Here is a 21,281-nt window from a genome sequence, read left to right on the forward strand (position 1 = left end):
TTTTTCAATTACAAAAAATCTAGATTTTTAAAGTAAAATGTCTCAATTTAAAAAGTTAGCAAGTGATTTGCTATTTTTAAAAACACTGCAGAACTGCCAATTTGAATAATGACTAGACAGTTGATGATATTAAGAAATTATTGTTAAAATTTTTTAGCTGTAAAGATAGGCTTATAGTTATTTTTAAAAGCTTATATACCTTAAAGATATACACAGAAATATCTATGAATGAAACAATATTTGCTACAAAATATGTCAGAGGGAGGAGAGATGAAGGGGAAAACAGATGAAACGTGTTAACCACCAGCTATTAACTGTGATTTGTACATAGATTATAACATTCATTACATATCACTTATATTCTGTCTACTCTTTGTGTATGTTTGAAATTTTCCACTGAAGTTAGAACACACACTGTAAGGCTCATATGTGCATAGGATCTGTGACCTCCTGTTTTCACAGACTTTGATGATCTGACTACTATCTACTTTACCAGACTCACCTTCAACAACTCCTCCTCTGAACATGACACTCTAGCTAGCCTAAATGACATTTTACTCTACAAATTCTTTCATCCCTTGATGTTTCAGCATATATTCTTGTATCTCCTTATAAATATCTACGCCCCTAACTGGCAAACTTCTAATTTAACTTTTACTCTTTATAAGGCAAGTTGTCCTACGGTGTGAAAAAAAATAAGGTATCTGGTCATTGTCCCCCATTCTTGGCAAAGAGCTTCAAAAGCCTTTGGAACTTCCTGAGTGACAGGAGGTATTTTTGTTATATTAATTAGAGGACTCTGGGTGGACCTCCAGATAGCTTCAGGATGGTGACTGGTCACCAGAAATAACAGCTATGTGAGTAGAGTGGGGAACTTCAGCCGTCTGATCTACTAGAAGGGGAAGGGGTCTAGAGATTAAGTTTAATCCTGTGGCCAATTATTTAAAATCATATCTATGTAAAATGAAACTGTAAAACCTCTGGACACTGGAGCTGAGAGGAGCATCCTGGTTAGTCAACACACTGATGTGCTTGGAGGGTGACATGCCCTGACTCCACAGGGATGGAAAGCAAACTTTCCAAACTTCTTCCTATGTCATCTCTTTAATAAAGCTGTAATCCTAAGTATAGCACTTCCCTGAGTTTTAATTGTTCTAGCAAGTTACTGAACCTAAGAGAGGTCATAAAAATGCCCCAAACTGTAGCCAGTATATAGAAGTATGAGTGGCCTGGGGATTCCAAGAACATGCAGCTGGCATCTGGAAACCTAAGCATTCTCAGAGAAATTTGTCTTTAACCCATGGACTCTATATTAACTCCAGGTAGTGTCAAAATTAAACTGCAGTTGGTAACAGACCAGTTGGATAAAATGAAATACTCCTCTAATTGAAAGGTCCTTAGAGTGAAGATTTTATGACTTACTTGTTTTTGTAAATTTCAAAACTAGAACAGTTACTGGCATATAGTAAGTGCTCAAAAAGGATCACCGAACCAAAATTAATTCTCCTCTTAAAGGTTTTTAAATAAAATATATCCCAACCAAAAAGTCTCTAAGCTATAATTAACATGGGTGAGGAGGCACTTCCTGAAATTTCGATTTAAGTCCAGAATTTTAACTTACAGTCGATTCTCGTTATTCGCGGTAGTTATGTTCTATAAAGTCGCCGCGAACACTGAACATTGTTCCTAGGGGAAATACAGGGTTAGGTTCCTGAGAGCCTCTAGTCACAACATTTTCATCAACCAATAAATACAAAACCTTGCTTTATGTGTGTTCATGTTTAAAGACACCTTATTTAATGTATACTGTTGATTCATTAACATTAAATTCACAGCCAATAGCACTAGAATTCACACCTAAACAAAGCTTATTTAATAACTATAATTGTAAGTATAGTATTTTCCTGAGTTCTGTGAATATTTCCAATGAATTTTCTCCATAAGGCCCATCATAACCCTCTTGGACTTCAGAGCACTAGACAACCCTTCAACATCTTGGTTGGAGGCCATTTTAAATAGGGGAATCAACAAAAGTCTAAAGCTAAAATGTGAACAACATAGTACTAAACAGACCACGAAAAACCACTTGTTTATAATATAAAAAGTGAAACAAGGCCTCAGCTGCAAATGTGGGCATTGGATACTCAAACTATTTGCCTCTCTGAATATGTCTATTAAGGATGTTGAAAGCACCACAAGTATGAATGTGGGGGTTATAAATGAACTTCGGCAAGTAAGCAAATCACAAATACAGAATCCATGAATGATGAGGACTGAGCGCATAACATTTAGAAGAACACTTAGGCAATAACTCATTTATAAAGACTGATATTAGTTGTTTGGTGGTGAGAAATAATCATTACTTATTACTAATCAGTGAAAGAACTCTTAGTATAGGAAAACTTAAGTTGCTTTTAGAATGCTATAATAATGAAATATCTTAAGATCCTTAACATTTTCCAGGACTCATTTCTTTTTAAATATACTTGAGCTTGTTTAATCTCATTTTGTCAACCCATTTTTCTGGAATGGGTTGCATTTATTATACTTCTTACTGGACAACTGGGTCATCTTCAACAGTAACAATTATTGTTCAAAGATGCAGCCTTACACTGGTGGGTGCTCTTAGGGCCACTAGTCTGTTACTCAGGTATGTATCCATCCATCCATCCATTCATTCATCAGACACTTATGGAGTCTCCTAAGGCCAAGTACGCTGCTGAGCAAAGGAGATGTAATCACATATAATAAAGTTCCTACTTTCTTGATGCTTATATTCTAGTTGGGGTAGAATTTAACCAAGTAAAAAATGACCCAAAACAATCATAAATTAGATACTATATAAAAGGACCTAACAAATGGTGAGAATGAGAGAGACAAGCCTTATGTTGTAGGTTACAAAAATCTCTCTGAGATGACATTTACCCAGAAACCTAATGGATGAGAAGAATGGAGGAGAACATCATTCAGGCAGAGAAGAGCATGTCCAAAGCACAAAGGCATGAAAGAACACAGAAGGCTGCAGTAACCGAAAGGCCAAAGAGGCAGCTGCACCATATGCAAGGAGAAACATATGAGGGAGGCGGAGAGATAAAAAGGGATCAGATCATGCACAGCCTCCTGGGTCACAGTATGGAGTTTAGATTTTATGCTAATAGTTTCAAAATAGGATAGAGAAATAACTTGATTTAAACTTTAAGAATTTTTTTGCTGCTCTGTGAATTATTAAGGAGGCAATAAGAGAAGGAGTTACATTTTGGATACTGAGTCAACAGTGATGGACTAAAAGTGGGAAGTGGAAAAAAATAATAAAGGATATCTACTTTCTGATTTAAGGAAGATGGTGGTACATTTTCTGAGATGGAGAACAAGAAGACTCAAGAATTTAAACACGCTGAGTTTTTAAGTACCTATGAGATATCAAGTGAAAACATGTAGAGGAAAACTATGTATTTGAATCTAGAGCTCAGAGATAACCTGGGGTCATTACACAACTGTGGTATTTATGGAATCAATAATATCACCTAAGGGGAAAGTAAAACATGGCAGAAAGCTAAACAGTTAATCAGAAAGTGAGTAGAGTTCATGAAGACAATGCATGTAACAAATCTGGCTATAACAGAAAATAAGGAAATAGGTCAAAACTAAGAAATGGACATGGGAGGGGCTTTGTTTTTTTAAGGCAGAAGGGAGGCAGGGCTGTGATTCTTCTTTATTTGTTGTTGTTGTTACTCTTAATAAGAGATCTTAAAAAAAAAAAAAAAGCAAGTATGTGTATGGGTGTGTGTGCTAACAGGAATAATCAATCCCCAATGGAAGTGAAGCAATTAATGACAGGGAAGAAAGGAAACGGCCAAAGGAGCAGTCTAGGTAAAAGTCAGAGGGAAGGGGGTACAGAGCACAAGTGTAGGAAATGGCCCCTGACAGACAGGACACCTCTTCCATAGGCCAAAATTAAAATATACAAACATTCTTTAAAAATAAAGAGGAGCTGCACAGGTAACTAGGGTTTTGGATTTGATGGTGAGAAAATGAGTGCTGGGCTCTGGTTTCAAGAGCTGAGGCTGAGGCAGGCATGCACACTATTTGGGGAGAAAGGGTTTAGGCTGAAAAAGCTGTCTGAGAAGCGGAGCATACAAAGACATCCAGGCAGCGTGGAGTTGCCACCTACGATCTGAAAATTCTAAGTAAAATCCTGAAGTACAGCTGCGCAGTTTTCCTCAACAGTCAGTGCTTCGTACACAGTTGGATTTCATACCATATGGTTCCGCTGCACTATACTTTAAGCTCTGGTCTCAGTTTTTAGTCTTGTCTTTTGCTATTAGTTGGTATGTCTATCTCAGCAAAATGACTCGCAATCTGCTTGTAACTGCAGCACCATGCCTTTCTAATATGGTCTTGGAAGACAGATATAAAAGCTAATTAGCTTTAGATTCTATGTAGCAGTTAATAAGAATGGTTACAAAAATACAATTAGAGAAAAATGCTTTGTGTTAATGTTCTAAAATTGCACATACAATATAATCACAACCGTGAGAGGAAAATATGAATAGAAAAGATTAGAAGGAAATACAACAAAATGTACACACTGATTGTCTTTAGCTGATGAGAATACAGTCCATTACCTCTTATTTTCCCTTTTTATCATTTATTATCTATTTTCTAAATCACAGGCATTACTTTGTTTGAAATATAGGGAAAAAACTTTAAAAAATAAAAAGTATTAAGAGGATCTTACTAAAAAGTAAACTTCTTACATTTAAGTTAAATGGATGAATCTCAGTATATTTTATGACATTTACTTTGGCTATTTAGTGGTTTTTTTTCCACTTACGTTCAAATTGTCAGTAGTGTCTCAGAAAATAAAGCCAACCTGGTGTTACATTTCACTTAATCACTGAAATATTTTTAAATAATTTTCTTGTATAAACCTCTTAAATAACATACTAACAGACCATTACTTAAGTTCAACAGTACTGAAAAAAATATGTATCAGAAAATATAAAATGTACTGAAAAAAATATGTATCAGAAAATATAAAATGTATTGACATAGCCTCCTTAAAAAATTTAAACAGTAATGTAATTTAAAGCAACCCACTCTAAAATTTTTCAGAAGTAAAAATTTCAGAAATTTAAAATGGAAATCTAAACATGAACAAATATAGAAAACCTGAGTACTGAGAGCAAGCTAAAAAAGTTTTAACACATAATCAAACAAGTCTATTTCAAAACATAGGTCATACAGACATTTATTTTCAGTCTTCATTCTAAATCCTAATAATTTGGACAAGTGAGAAAAAAACTTAAGAGGAAACAAATACCACTTAAAATCCAGAAAACCCTTCAGCACAAGTAGCTGAAATATCGTTTGTCACACATATACATTATCTTGTTATTTACTGGAAATTTCAATAGGACAGCAGAGCATTTTGGAACTGGAAGTTAGGATGACTAAGGCAAGGAGAGCAAGGATTCAGGCATTCCACAAGGGTGGTAGGTGAAGGTTTACACCTTTCCCTGAGGTCATAGGTCCGACCTACTGCGCATTTGAATAGTAGGTTTCTCTCACCAAAAGGAACTTGCAGATTCTTGGATCAGGCAACATGCAAAAGAGAACAGGCAAAAAGTATTAGAGCAACTGAATATGAAGGTGTTGGTACACGCTCTTTACCCAACTTTGGATCAGGCAAAATCAGAATAAATCCAACCATAAAGTATTTTCAATGAGGGACACATGATAGGAAGTAGCAAACCAAAGTGAGAGCCTTGGGAGATGAAGAGGTAGAGAAGAATGCATGAGGTTTGAGTTAAACAATCAGGGAAATGGAAAGCAGGTTCAGCAAGGAAGCTATGTCAGAAAAAAAAAGGAAAACCAAAATCCTATTTCCTCATGCAAAACCCACTATTCAAATGTACAAAGAATGTAACCTATCACTTACCTCTCCAAGAAAAGAGGGGCCAAGCAAACTTCAAAACAAAAAGGAACTTTAATTACAATAGAAAGTAGAGAATACTTTGACTACAAACAGTGGTATGCTGGACACGATAAAGAACTACTCTTAAAAGTGTTCCTTATGTTAGGGAAAAGCAGTTCAGACAAACTACCTTCCCATGATATTTCCTCCCTTTGCAAAGAGGGAGGAATAGAGCGATCTGAGAGCAATAGACTCTTCACTGTGGAGTTTTCAAGGTTAATAATGCATGCTCACAGGTTACAGGCAGAGGAGATTTTGTTACCTAAGTTCTTGTTAAAGTAGAATCCCTTCAACGAAATCTGATACTCACATAAAAAGGCATGTAAAAAGGAGAATAACATTTTTCAGAAGAAAAATATTTTTCTATTAAAAAACCTGGAAGAATGGAATACAAAATATTTATAATTTAGTAATGTGGAATATACTTAATTTCAAATAATGAGGTGATAAGTATAATTCGAATCGATAGTATTTCTTAAACTCTACTTTGTACTTAGCATATCTGTGGTAATCAAAATCAGTGTTGAGATACCTTTTAATTTAGAATAAAAAGTGGGTATGGGGCCCCTGGGTGGCTTAGTCGGTTAAGCGTCCGACTTTCACTTAAGTCATGATCTCTCGCTTCGTGGGTTCGAGCCCCGCATCGGGCTCTGTGCTGACTGCCAGCTCAGATCCTGGAGCATGTTTCAGTCTATGACTCCCTCTCTCTCTGAACCTCCCCTGCTCACGCTGTCTCTCTCTCTCTCTCTCTCCTAGAAATAAATAAAACATTAAAAAAAAAAAAGAAAAAAAAGTGGGTATGTAGTCACAGAAAAGCCAGAAGAATACAGTAAGTGCAGAGAAACCATACACTATTTACAATCTCAAGGACAGCTTATAAAAGGCTAAGTATCACTAGGAACAAAAGGTAGAAAAAAAATCTTAAATAAATTACTCTGTAAACTGCCAACAGAAGTCAGAGTAATTGTAGAAAAGTTCACCTCCATCAAATTCCAAACTCCGTTCAAGTATGTCAGTTCCAGGACAAGGTCTGGAGTTGATGAGCAGCCATAAATCAAATAAAGACTATACAGTGAACTGAACTTCAGGATAAGAAACCTAGATCATTTCATTTTTCAATATATGAATGTGGGTAGAGTCAAATGAGTTTTCTCATTCGTAAACACTATCATCTACTGCAGAGAACGACTAGACACTCAGCAATCTTGCTTTTACTTCTTAAGTATAATAAAAACTACCTTCCCAGACACACCTGTATTTTGGCCTTAGTCACAGGGCCCCAGCCTATGGAATGTGGATAGAAATGATAGATCTACTTCTAAGTGTGGCCCCTTGAATCTCCTGAAAGATCCATAGCCTATTCCCTTTACTTGCCAACAGACACAGCATCTAACAGAAGATTCCAAGGCTTCAGGAGGAACACAAGGGCCACAAGACAGAAGCCTAGAGTCCCTAAGTAACCACTAGAAAGACAGCTGAATCCTTAAAATACCATTTTGTCAAGAATCTACCTTGAGAGCTGCCCAACAACCCCTTTCTAACTCTCCCAATGGACTCTGATTCCTGCCTGAGGAAACAAAATGAGAAACTTTCATTAAGTGCAGACATTGAGATTTCAGGTCATAACATATCCCAGTGCATCTCCTCTCCTAACTAATTCCCAAACAGGATAACAGAAATAAAACTTTTTATCATTATTAAGTTTTATAACATTGTAAAGGTATTATTAATGGAATTAAACAAGGCTAAAGACTATGCAGTTTTTTAAAAAAAAAAAAAACTAGAGATCTACAATACTAATAGCAATACATGTTATTTAACAAGAGCTAGAAAATTAGTGTTTTTTTAATATTAAAAATCAATAGGCCAGTAATTTATAAAGCAAAAATTATTTATTCCTTCAAGGTACTGACTTCTTTAAGTAAATGGCAGGCTTACTCTTTAAATCAACATAATAAAATCCAATGGCACTTTAAAGCCTCCATTCCAAAAAACACAGATTGATGAGAGATATGGACATAAATTAATTTCATGATACAAAAAGACAAGCCCTAACTTTTAAGGGAAATATGAATATTTATTTACAATATGAAGATACAATACTAGTGGGACAAATATTAGAACAATATATACAGAACCTGAAAACAAGTCTCTTCTGTCATACTCAAACCTTTCATGGTATCTACACAGCTATTCACTTGAAAGGTTCTATTCAGTTGTTCCATTCAATACAGTCACTTCCAAGCATTCCGACACTATTCATAATTTTAAAAGTCTTCATGAGCCTTTCTCCTTATGTTCTTTTAAGCATTTTACAGATGATAAAGAATGCCCTCAGATCTTTCTCTTTAACTCAACAGCATCATATGGTTTAAAATGCAAACTGTCATTTCTGATCAATATTTTTACATGAGCAACTTAGAAGGGATTTTACATTTTATCAATATTAAAACAGCATAATTTCATATCATTAAAGGTATAAAACACTAATTATTCCACAAGGATAAAGTCAATGATCTTATTGAACAGAGGCAACAACATTAAGCAATTTGACTTCATGACCTAAAAATTTCTGGAATAACATTAAAGAAAGATAAATGTTAAACACACACACACGCACGCACGCACGCACGCACGCACGCACCAAAATAGGGAGGAAATGAAACTATAGCAGAAAAGTAACTTTTCCTAGAAAATCTGATTGCTATCTTTAGAACTGGATTTAGAATTAGAGACAGTTTTAACACTAAAGTTAATCTGTTTACAAAAGCAAATAAAAATTAAAAAAATTATCTACTTCATGTTTATTTTTAAATGCTGAACTCTCCCTCATATCTGTAGTATGTATATTTACAAAGCATGTAGTATGTATACTTACATCCATGTTAATATTTGTCAAAAAATATAGATTTAATTATAATACATAATTCCCATATTAACAAAAAGAAAAGAATTAGGTTTTCAATCTCTGAAGTTTTAGTTTTTATGAGTAAATGTAAGTTTCACAGAAACAAATGGAAAGCAGATAATGTAAGAACACGAAAAATGCCTATATCCTAAAATGAGACAAGATTGCCAAGATCTTTAGAGCCAAAAAGACATCTGGAATCTTACTGGAGACTCATCATGAACAGGGTCTATAAACAGGAAATTCTCAGCAGAAAACAAGCTACCTTAACATATTTTTATCTAGTTCATTAAATCGGATTCCATTTATTTAGAATGAATGATAAATTGCCCAGCTGAGGTTTATTCTTTCATGATCTATGGAAAAGGATTTTGATAAACAAAAAGGTCAACAAGACTACAGTTAAAAACTAGCTAGAAATGACTGATTTTTCGTATAAATAGCCCTGACAGAGGTTTTCAACTACACTAAAACTTAAGTCATTATTTAATTTGCTAATAAAACATATGTTTTTAAATAGCCGTTCTCTCACACATTCTGTGTGTGTATGCACGGGGATGTGCACCAGTGATCAAAAACGATTTTAAGCAGTGTGCATAATATTTTCTGTATTAAACAATATGAAAAGAAGCAGAGAAAATAAATTCAATACAGGAGATTTAAGCTTTGTGGATAGAATGGCCTTGAACTAATCATAAAAGCTTATTATTTGTCTTGCGGTGTATGAAATCATTAGGAGGATAGGAGCTAGCCATTGTTTTCTAACTCCAAACGGTCTAAACAAAAGAAAATGGGGGACCTACAAATTAAGAGAATGCAGTTATTTACTAGAGATGAATAGTTAGAATAAAACTATAATTGTGGTATCAAATCTGTAACTTACCTTTCATAATTACACAGGATTTTGGCATGTATTTCTATACGGAATTTTCCTGCATTTGTCTCATATCTCCTATATTCAACTTCTTTATTTGTAACGTCATTATTTTATTGCACACATATCAGCAAGGCAACTGAGCTCTTTTGTGGAAGGATTGGAAATAGTAGTAAGCTTATAGCACAGCAGACAAAATTAAAACCATGCAAAATAATTTTGCCCTCTCCTTGTTAAGTTGAAGTTTAAAATTCTTCGCAGGGATGCCTGGGTGGCTCAGTCGGTTAAGCATCCAGCTTCAGCTCAGGTCATGATCTCACGGTTCGTGGGTTCGAGCCCCACATTAGGCTCTGTGCTGACAGCTAGCTTAGAGCCTGGACCCTGCTTCAGATTCTGTGTCTCCCTCTCTCTCTGACCCTCCCTTGCTCACATGCTTGCTCTCTCTCTCAGAAATAAATTTAAAAAAAATCATTAAAAAAATTATTTAAAAAAAATAAAATTCTTTGCAGTAAAACAAAGAATACCTAATTCTCATAATGAACTCTCAAATGAGTCATCAATAATTAAACATATGGTCTCAGTCATTTTTCCCAACAATGGTAAAAATACTTAATCACTTCAATTTATCATTTCCTCCCCTTGTTGACCAACTTTTTAAGAAGGTAACTATGGGAAAAGTGATGTGGTATTTTTAATGGCCCTGGACAAAAAGGGACAGTAAAGGAGGAGGACTGAATTCTTGACCATGACCCAATAACCTTTGTACTAAAGAAACAAACTACTAATATATCAAGTAAGAAAAATAAGGAAACTAGATTTTTCTCATAGCTTCCCTTTGTCATGTTTTTAGAAAATAGGAATTTATGTTCAACTTCTGGGAGGTCAATCAGCCTGAGACTTGAACTAAATAGAGATTTGAAAGTGCCAGACACAATCAGCCTATCCTTGCCTTACCTGCCATTACAGAGTAGCCATCGAGCAAGAGAATAGTGAGGTATAATCTTCTGCATGACACTGGCCATCACCATGGTAACGACCAGCTGTATACCTATCACACCCTGTATTAGGAAAAAAACAAAAACGAAAAGAAGTTTAACAATGAATGAATTTAGATTTGAGGACACTGGTGGAAAACTTTCTATACATCCCCAAAATTAGATCTTAAAAAAGATGAGTTTACAATTAAAATACATTATTATGTGGCATTTAAGCATTCAAGATCACATGTTTAAACTTAAAACACTTTAATCTCATAATCCTCTATAAATTCCCCAAGGGTAACATCCATGTTAATAAAAATTAAATGAGTTAGCATGCACCTTTAAAAGCAATTCCCAAGAAACATTATCCATTATTTAAGGGTATCAAAAAGAAGTAAAAAGTAGTGTTTTTTTTTTCAATTTCTCCAAACTTACTCTATTCAATACACTTAAAACACTAGCTTGGCAAGCTTTAAATGGAGTATGCCTACCTTTTACTTCTAAGGTGGTAGTGAACAATTAAATGATTAAGAGAATGATTACAGAGGATTAACCATATTAAATGTGAAGACAGAACTGGCCTAAAAGTCACTAGAAAAAAAATTAACTCGTGCTGTCATCACCAACTTCCAGGCGGTGGGTCTTCAATTATGTCCAAAAGCCTCCTTAGTTTACTCTCATCAATCCCTCCGTATTCTCTATGATAACTAATTCAAAATCTTCCCCATCTCCACACTTCTAATCTCCCTCAAACTTTTCACTGTCCACTCTGTAGAGGATACCTTGTGCTCACAAAGAAAATAAACACCATTAAATGAAAACCCTCACTTTTCACCAAGAAGCTCACAATCATTTGTATCTGCACTCATCTTTTCTTCCACCCTCTGGAAATAACAGAGCATCTTCTATACAAATCCTTGCATGTGTGCTCAAGAGCCCATCCTTCCTTTGATTTTCAGGAACGTCAACTACTGAATAGCTTATTTACTGTATCTTCTTAAATCTCTTCTGTTTCTGATCCTTCCTACCAGCACTGTAACATCTTTAAGTCTCTTTCATCTTTCTGAAATATAACAATGATTTTCCCTCATTCTACAGCCCTCCTCCCTCATATTCACAGCCACTTGACAAAAGACTGCTTCTATGTTCTTATATCCCCACACAGTTCCCATTTGACTTCTGCTTCAGCCCATTCCATTGAAATATCTACCATCAAGATGATCTCATCTTGCCAAATTATCTTTCCTTATTTTAAATCTCAGCAGTATCCCACAAGGCCTACCACATGCCTTTCTTTACTCACACCATGACAATCAATTCTTCATACTCCTCTTTGCTAACTCCTCCCTCTCTATTTAGGCAGTCCGAAAATAAAGCTGAGTTCCTATCTCAAACCTAATATACCAAGTAAGTATATAGAAATATAAAAATGTTTAAAAAGAAGTGGTACAGTGGGCAGGTTTAAAAGCATAGATTCTAGACCCAAACTGCCTGGGATAAAATCAGCCATCCACTGGTTGCATGACTTTGCAAAGGTTATTTAAACATTATGTATCTTTATTACCTTTCCTGTAAAATAAAGCTACCTATTTAAACTACCTACTCCAGCTGTGGTTATAAATTATGCCTGATACAGAGAAAGCTCCATATGTATGAATGCTATTTGTTGTTACTGTCATTGTTATTACCTCCATTATAACTTTTTTGAAGTTTTTAATTCTGCAAGATAATGTTTTAAATTTAAAGAAGAGAAGGCTTTTCAAAAAATGACAATACTCTCCTGAGTGAAAAAACTAAAAAATAAGTTGAAAAAAAATCAAAGTTCATTGGAACAAACCGTTCCACCACTGTTCATCACGGTAAGATGAAGGGGTGGAATGGTGATGGTGGGGGAGGCTGAACATGTGCAAGCAGCAGGTATACAGGAACTCTCTGTACTTTTCAATTAATTTTGCTGTCAACCTACAAGTACTCTAAAAAGTAAACTTTATGAATTAAGAAAAATCAAATTTCTGCAATTGGGAATGATATAAACAATGTCAAATGACTAACTGGGAAAAGGCATTTGTAATTCACATCACAGAGGGATAATTTCCTTATTAGATATTATAAACAGATTTCTTATAAATCAACCTCAGGAGTCCCCCCACCAAATCAGTGGGAGGTATGTTCCAAGATGCCCCTGTAAATGCCCCAACCCATGGATAGTATCGAATCCTATATCCACAATGATTTTTTTCTCTATGTACATACCTACAATAAAGTTTAATTTATAAATTAGGCACTGTAAGAGATTAACAATAGAAAATAACAAAATAGAACAATTACAACAATATACTATAATAAAAGCTACCTGAATGTGGTCTCTCTCTCACAAAATATCTTACTGTACTATAGACACCCTCCTTCCTGTTGATGATGTGAAATGATAAAATGCGTACGTGATTAGATGAAGTGAGGTGCATGTAGTAGGCATTGTGACGTAGCATTTGGTTCCTACCGACCTTCTGACAACATGTCAGAAGGAGGATCATCTGCTTCCAGACCATGACTGACCGCAGGTAACTGAAATAATGGAAAGTGAAACAGTGGATGGTAAGGGATGAAGAATAACTACTGTACTAAAAGACCAAATGCCTAATTAAAAAAAAAGAGGAAAAATATATACAGACAGTCCTCCAAAAAAGGGGACGTAAAAGTGGCTCTTAAACAGGACAGCTTTTAAAATGCTTTTGAAACCTGCCTCAACTCTGGTTTTACTGTGGATATTTTACTGCCTTAAATTTTACCAATTGGGTTAAGGTTCAGACCACTTTTATGTTCACCTAACATCAAAGGTTACATTTTTACCTTTCTACTTTCACATTTCCTATCACTTGAATTTACTATCCTATTTTCTGTGTAGTTTGTGATAGAAGTTCTGCAATCTCCATACAATGAATGCCATTACAAAGAACTCTTTCAGGCAGAACAAGGCCAAGAAATATATTAGCAAGTATGTCAGAAGGTTGGTCCATTTGAGATTATAGACTTAAAAAGCAGAAGATAAGTTTTTAGTCAGGGAAAGTTTTGTGGACAAAGTGAACCTCAATCTAGTCTTTAAGAAATAAGTGATAGCATCACAGAATCTTCAAGGTAATCTAGTATAATCTCTCACCCTCGTGTGTGTGTGTGTGTGTGTGTGTATGTGTATGCATATAAATTTATTAGAATTTAAGCTCCTTAATAGCAGAAATCATATTTTAGTCAAATCTAATAAATGTTACAGGTATTAAATGGCATTTCAGAAAGACTGATATGGAAAATATATATGATGGAATATGATGAACAGTGAAAGAGAGATATTTTGCTCAACTCTTTCCTTTTACTCCAAATCACTAAGCATGATATTGCTGATAGATACAAAATTGAAGATGTAAACCATGCAAAGGCAAAAACAAACAAAAATCAGCAAACTGGATTGATGAGAATTAGAAATATGAACTAGGTTTCTGCAATGGCCCAGACCAGAAATAATGAAGCTTTAAATTACAGTGGCATCTCTGGTACTCATAAGAAGAATGCATTCTTCTTATGAACAAAGGAAGAATTAAACAGAACCCCAAGAAAAGCAAATATCATTCTCAATGTAGCAGTTTGACTAAAAAATGTTCAAGGTAAAAATGTAACCTAACACTATTCCTTTATTATGCCACTTCCACCTTTTCTTTCAAATAGATTTTTTTTTAAGTTTACTTATTATTTTGAGAGAGCGAGCGAGCACATGTCAGACAGGGGCAGAGGGGGAGAGAGAGAGAGAGAGAGAGAGAGAGAGAGGGAGAGGGAGGGAGGGAGAGAGAGAACCTCAAGCAGGTCCCTCACTGTTAAGTATAGAGCCCAACGTGGGTTCAATCTCATGAACTGTGAGATCATGACCTGGGCTAAAATCAAGAGTCGGACACTTAACAGTGTGGCACAGGGAGCCACCAGGTGCCCTGCTACTTCTACCTTTTTAAACGAAGCTAGAAATATTATCACAAAACCTCATCAATATAGTCCTAAATGTATTATTATATATGTCAGTCTTCTTCTGACTTTTTTTTTTTAAATTTTTTTAAAAGTTTTACTTATTTCTGAGAGAGAGAGACAGACAGATGGACAGCATGAGCAGGGGAGGGTCAGAGATAGAGGGAGACACAGAATCTGAAGAAGGCTCCAGGCTCTGAGCTAGCTGTCAGCACAGAACCTGACACAGGGCTGGAACCCATGAACTGTGAGATAGTGACCTGAGCCAAAGTCGGACGCTTAACCGACTGAGCCACCCAGGTGCTCCTACTTCTTCTAACTTTCTAAGAGAACACCATGAATCTTTTCTAGAATGTATCTAATCTTTTAGTGAGATAAAATTATGTGGAAATTATTTCACCATTACTATATTATATATTATCAATTTAATATATTAATACTAAACTTAGATCAACTTTTGAGACATTACTATGAAGTTAGCAATTTATAGGGTACATTCTAGGGATTAACACATTAAAATACAAAAAAAAAGTTCAATTCATTAACTAAGGGACACAACAATTCGAAATTTAGAAACAAACCCTTCTAAAAATAAATAATATCCTGCCTTCACTGCTCAAATTAATATCTATGTATGCCTAAGTTTTTTTTTCTGTAGTTATATTTATTTTTGAAAGAAAGGCAGAGCGTGAATGGGGGAGGGGCAGAGAGGGAGAGAGAGACAGAAACCGAAGCAGGCTCCAGGCTCTGAGCTGTCAGCACAGACCCTGACGCGAGGCTCAAACTCACAAGCCATGAGATTATGACCTGAGCAGAAGTCAGACGCTCAACCGACCAAGCCACGCAGGTGCCTCTGTGTATGCCTAAGTTTATACAAAAGCAGAATTACTGAACTGTTTAACTTAAAAATAAAATGTCCCAAATACTTCTCATTTTTAATTAAAGAGTATGATTCAATATATTTAGCCATAAACAATCATGTATTTCAAAACAGAAACTGTTAAACTGGGAAGAAATGTAGTGAGGCTACAAAGTCCATCATGGCTCAAGTCTCAAACACAACCATATGGGTCACTGACTCGAGTGGCCCTAATGCTTTTATTAACGCATCAAAACTTAACTCAAGAGATGGTTTCTGTCTAGATTCATTGTCACTAGGCCCTGATAACCAGCTATCTCTTGATAACCAAAACTGGGAAAGTTACTGGTAAAATAGCTTATACGACCCAAGATGGGTGAAATACTGGGGCAACTTAGGGTTCAGCCTGTCTTTATCTATTAACCCGAGGCCATGAAAAGCAAGACAAAGTTATTTGCCTTGAGTCTCTAAAATAATAATCATTTCCATTTTTGTCAGTAATCATTTCTGGGTAGGTTTAAAAAGTTCTTACCAAGGAAAATTAAACAACTCTCCAAGAAAAAACATATATCAAACATCAACATTTTGTCCTACTTGTTGATACTTGAAAATAAAACTCAGAATACTGTGTCTGACTTAGTAGAATTGACACTTTGTTTTTGTTTCATGACACTCTCCTACTGACCAACTGAAACAAAGCACTCCCTGTTTACCATTAGAAGGCATATTTGCATATATACTTGGGACTCAGACACCCCCAAAAGATTTCAAGTATAATCTCCCTGAATAAATTAGAAGGGAGAAGACAGAAAGAGGGTGTTGCATATAGAAGCTGCTTTTAGGCAACAGGCTTGAGCACTGGTAACCTGAGTAAGGCAAAAGGGCCCCCAGCAACCAGACCACCCAGCTGAATGCAAACAAGCTCATTAAGCAACCCACCTCAAAATAAGCATAGGCCCTAAGTGACCAATTAGAAGCAGGCACAGTTCCTAAGATTACCAAAAATGGGGAAATTCCAAAGTCCCCGTATTCCCTCATTCTGCCCTATAACTGTGGCCCCTCACCACTGCCTGTAGCAGCCTCTGCTCTGGTGTCCTGCCTGCCATTCCCTTGCAGTGTATTCAGTAAACTTCGAACTCCTTCTGCCTTGGATGAATTATTTGGATGAATCCCACATTTGGTGGCCTCTCATCTGATCAGAGCACCCAACGTTACCCAGCAACCTTCCTAATATTTGTCTCCTGACTATTTACGTTTTTTTACTGAGAGCTAGGCATGTGGAGATAGACATCTTGGGAAATGCTCAAATAATTTAAAGGTATACATTTTGTTATTTCAACCTAGATTTACATAAAACTTTGAATTCACACTTTGAACACTTAAACTATCTCTGAACAATTTACAAATGAGGAAATCAGGGTTCAAACAACAAAGATCAAAGTTATGGACTTATCCAAAACCCAGACTCTTAATTTCCAAACTAAAGCTTTTTCCACTAAATCAATTCAATTCATTCGATGAACATTTAATGAGCAACAAAGTACATGTGCTGAGCATTAGATCACTCAAATGCAATAGAAATAGCAGAGTCCCTGCCACCAATGAACAGCCAGGGAACTAGGAGAGTAAATGGGCCATTACAATACAAAGTGATGAGAGGATAGGCAGAAGATTCTGAGAACACAGTAAAATGAGAGAGAGAACGAAATTAGTAACGGTAAAACCTAAGAAAGGACATTTTGGAAGTTAAAGCATGAGTCAAAACCCAATGAAATCAGCTTGAGTGAATGAGCCATCAGTGGTATCTGCTTCAAAGCTAAAGGGTTTAGAATGTAACCTAAAGGCAACAGGAAACCCATGAAAAGTAGTATGATCAGATCGGTATTCAAGAAAAATTGTTCTGAATGGCATGTAAAAATAGAGGAGGATAACCCAGCAGCACTAAGACAGCTAAGCTCAGGTATGACAGGAAAAGATGTACTAAAGTTAGCAGCAGTACTACAGGTATAATCTCTCTTACTTTGGTGGTAAGAACTGTCTATCACTATGTATTAGGTGACAAATTAGTGAGGGTCTCAGTCAAACAATCTTAAAAATGATATAAGTCCAAATAGTATCACTACAGAAATTATTTATATCTATAAATAAGAAAAGCAAATAAAAATTTAATTTACAAGTTCAGGCTATCATATATCCACTATCTTGCTGGCTGTTATCAGGAACTTGGCAAAGGAACTGTGTTTCATGGACTTAAATCCCAAATACTTAGCACACTGACATTTAGAAGAGTTCAAGGCACATAATAGGGCATTTGATATTTGTGGAACAACTAAATGAATGGCAATACTGCAAAAGAATATGTCTTAACAGAACTTAAAAAACAAGATTATCATACTAGATAACAACAAAAATTAACACCACATTGCAGGACAAAATCGCACAGTAGTATGAATGAATGTTGGAGAAAGTGAACAAACTGCAAAGTTTCATAGATGGGGCAACTGGGTGGCTCAGTCAGTTAAGTGCCCGACTTAGGGGCACTTAGGCACTTAGGCACTTAGGCTAGGGTCATGATCTCAAGTTTGTGGATTCAAGTCCCACTTTGTGCTCTGTGCTGACAGCTCAGAGACTGGAGCCTGCTTAGGATTCTGTGTGTCTCTCTCTGTCCGTCCCCCTACTCGCACTCTGTCTCTCTCTCTCAAAAATAACAACAACAAAAAAAAAACAAGGGAAGAAAGTAAGTTTCATAGAGTAAGTGAAACCTACCATGGAAACTAATATCACAGCGATGAAGAGTAAAAGGGAATTCGAGGCTAAATGAAAAATGTGAACACGGAGTAATCATGGGACAGTGAAAATCCTAGCTCAACTGAAGCAGACTTTAGTATTATATGGCAAAGAATTGTGGGAAATAAAATGAATACAGAATCTAACATTGTTGAGTCTTCAAAACCAAAAGGACACATTTAGCTGAGGTGTTCAAGATCACCCTGGGAGACTTTTAAGCAGACAAGGTAGGAGGATGAAATAACATATTTCAAGTAACATAAAAAATTGAGACCTAGAAATATATTAATTAAAAAGAAAACCTAAGACTAAGGTAGAAGCAGTTCAAACTAAGGAACAAAAAGATAAAGTCTGTCAGAAGAAAACCAATCAAACTTTGAGTGTGACTGAACATGAAGGAAAACAACTGTATAAAAAAATGAGGAAGATCTCAAAGATATTTTCAGGATATTTTGGTTTGAGTGATTATAGAATCCTAGAGACAATGCACAAGCAAACTGCAGACTTCAGGAACGCAAGCCTCAGGCAGGGCTCCCAAGGAGAGCAACTTAGCTACATACATCTCAGCTTTTCACAACCCACAGAAAACATGCTTCACTGGCACAATCAATCTACATGAAACAGACTGGCAATAATCACGTTTTAAGAATTTTATCAACTAATTTATAGGGAAACATAAACTCTAAGTGGATCCAATGGTAAAGTTCACGAAGTGTTCCATTCAATTCCTGTCTTAATGCTCCTATGGTGGTCAAATTATAAGTAGACTGCTTGGTGAGTAGTGACTGAGACCAAAAGGCAGCACTGAAGGATAGACAGCTCTTTCAGGCAGTGCTGAAGTTTGAATATACAGAATAGCTAGAGTGTAAAATACTCTCTACCCTAAACAGATATGGATACCTATGTTCAATTCTGGCTACTTAAACTTCTAGACTTTCAACTGATAAAACTGCATTCCAATTGATATATTCTTTCTATAGACAAAAACCTATCTAAAACTTATTCTATCTTTAATATGTAAATACCACTGCTTCGGCTACAATCTAGTCTATCTTAGGTCTTGGAACCAATCCATATCTAAGTTCAAGGTTAGAGAATAACTCATATCTTGCCATCAGGTGACTGTATCAAACTCTTAAAATGTTAACAACTCCTGACTGCCACCTACAAATATGTGATAAGTCGTATGGTAGAGGTCAGTGCCAGTGTTATGGAAGCACTGCAAGAAAGGCAGTGATTAAATCCAAATGGGAGAGCTGGGAAAGACTGGTTGGTTCACAGAGGTGATACCTGCATTAGTCCTAGGAGGTTAAACAAGTATCCCCCTCTTACACAGAGAAGGAAAAAGTTTAGACTGGATATACTCACCTGTACAAAAAGAATAAATGGCATGATACAAAACAATGAGCAATTCGACATGCTTTAGACTTTGATATGGGTTGCACACAATAGACTTTTCTGCAGGTACTTAGATCTTAAGACTGGAATGAACCAAATCCGTTATATATATTTTGGAAAGATATATATGCCACTAGGTGAAAAATTAAAGTGAAAAGTAACTGGAAGCAAAGAGATAAATCAGAAGCCCTCTGAAATAATCCAACCAACACCAAAGAGACTTAACTAAAACAGTTTCAAAAACAAGAGCAAAACCAGGAGCACCTGGCTGGCTCAGTCAGTGGAGTGTACAACTCCAGATCTCAGGGTTGTGAGTTCAGCCCCATGTTGGACAAAGAGNGAAGGAAAAAATGAGAAACCAAAAGAATTAAAATATTTAGAGAAAAAAGAGAACTAGGCATAAAATTATTAAATGTCTCTGCAAAGAAGTATCAGCACATGAGAATAAAACTTAAGCAACTATGTAAAGATTAGATGGAAATAATGGACAAAATTATCCTTTGAAGAAACTGAGCAATAACAGGAAAATCTGATGGATACCAGAATGGTTGACATAGAAAATATATTAAAAAAGTACCTTCATAAGGAGAAGAAATATATGCTTAATGCAAAAGTGAAGGAACCAATGTTGGATGGGTGCTCAACGTTCTAAAAGGGGTCCGTGGGAATTTAATCACTTACGATTCAGAAATAGATGAGACCAAAGGTGTAAGTTGAAAAAACTGAGATTTGCCCTAGTGAAGAGAAGCACAAACAGTTATAGAGATGTATTAAATTTAAAAACTGAACAAAGTTTGAGAGGCTTTGAAGAATAAACAAACCAAGCTCAGGATTTTGGCAATGTGACTGGGAAGCGGTCTAGAAACTCAGGAAGAAAGGTTTGATAAACTTATACATGTGGATGACTGACAGACACAAGCTGATTTAAAAAAAAATTGATTACTTCTAATAGGATTGAGGACTGTGTAGATTTAATCGAGATGAGAAACTCTTTCATATAATGCCAAAGCTGTTAAAAGCAGCATTAAACAATCACTAACAAGCAAGAAAAATTCTTGCCCATAGACCATTTCTAAAATCTTAGGGTTTGTTATGTAAGCTACCCTGGTCCTTACATAGCTCCAGCCCTTACAGACAGTAAACAGGTATGAAAATAAGAAAAGAAAAACTTTGCTAAATAAATAAAATGAAAATAATACAAGTTTTGACAGAAAACCAGCTGAAGAATAAGGTCATCTATTGATTTCATATAGATTTATTAACTAAATCTAATGAAATAGAGATATTTAACTGTTCTAAATAATAGTACCAATAGAATTATATAAATGAGAAGGTAAAATGAGAGAAAGAAAACTGTAAAACACAATTACCAACAGCTCTGATTTGAATTTAAGCACATGAGTTTTCTAATTTAACTGCTTACAGAATTTGTTTGATTTGCCAGCATCGTGCTTCACAGTACAAAATGTGCTTTGAATTCTTTAAAGTAAAAA

General features: G+C 35.6%; 1 protein-coding gene across 2 annotated transcripts in view; it reads right to left on the reverse strand.

The window, feature by feature from the left end:
• Positions 1-21,281, reverse strand: part of TMEM161B (transmembrane protein 161B) — a 72,099-nt gene that overhangs the window by 39,151 nt on the left and 11,667 nt on the right. For both annotated transcript variants that reach the window (XM_077770986.1, XM_077770985.1), the window contains exon 2: positions 10,714-10,817. In XM_077770986.1, coding sequence (XP_077627112.1) covers positions 10,714-10,817 — 104 coding nt within the window. The remainder of the gene's footprint in view (positions 1-10,713; positions 10,818-21,281) is intronic.

Source organism: Crocuta crocuta, unplaced genomic scaffold, assembly GCF_008692635.1.
Source record: "Crocuta crocuta isolate KB4526 unplaced genomic scaffold, BGI_CrCroc_1.0 scaffold196, whole genome shotgun sequence".
Taxonomy (NCBI): domain Eukaryota; kingdom Metazoa; phylum Chordata; class Mammalia; order Carnivora; family Hyaenidae; genus Crocuta; species Crocuta crocuta.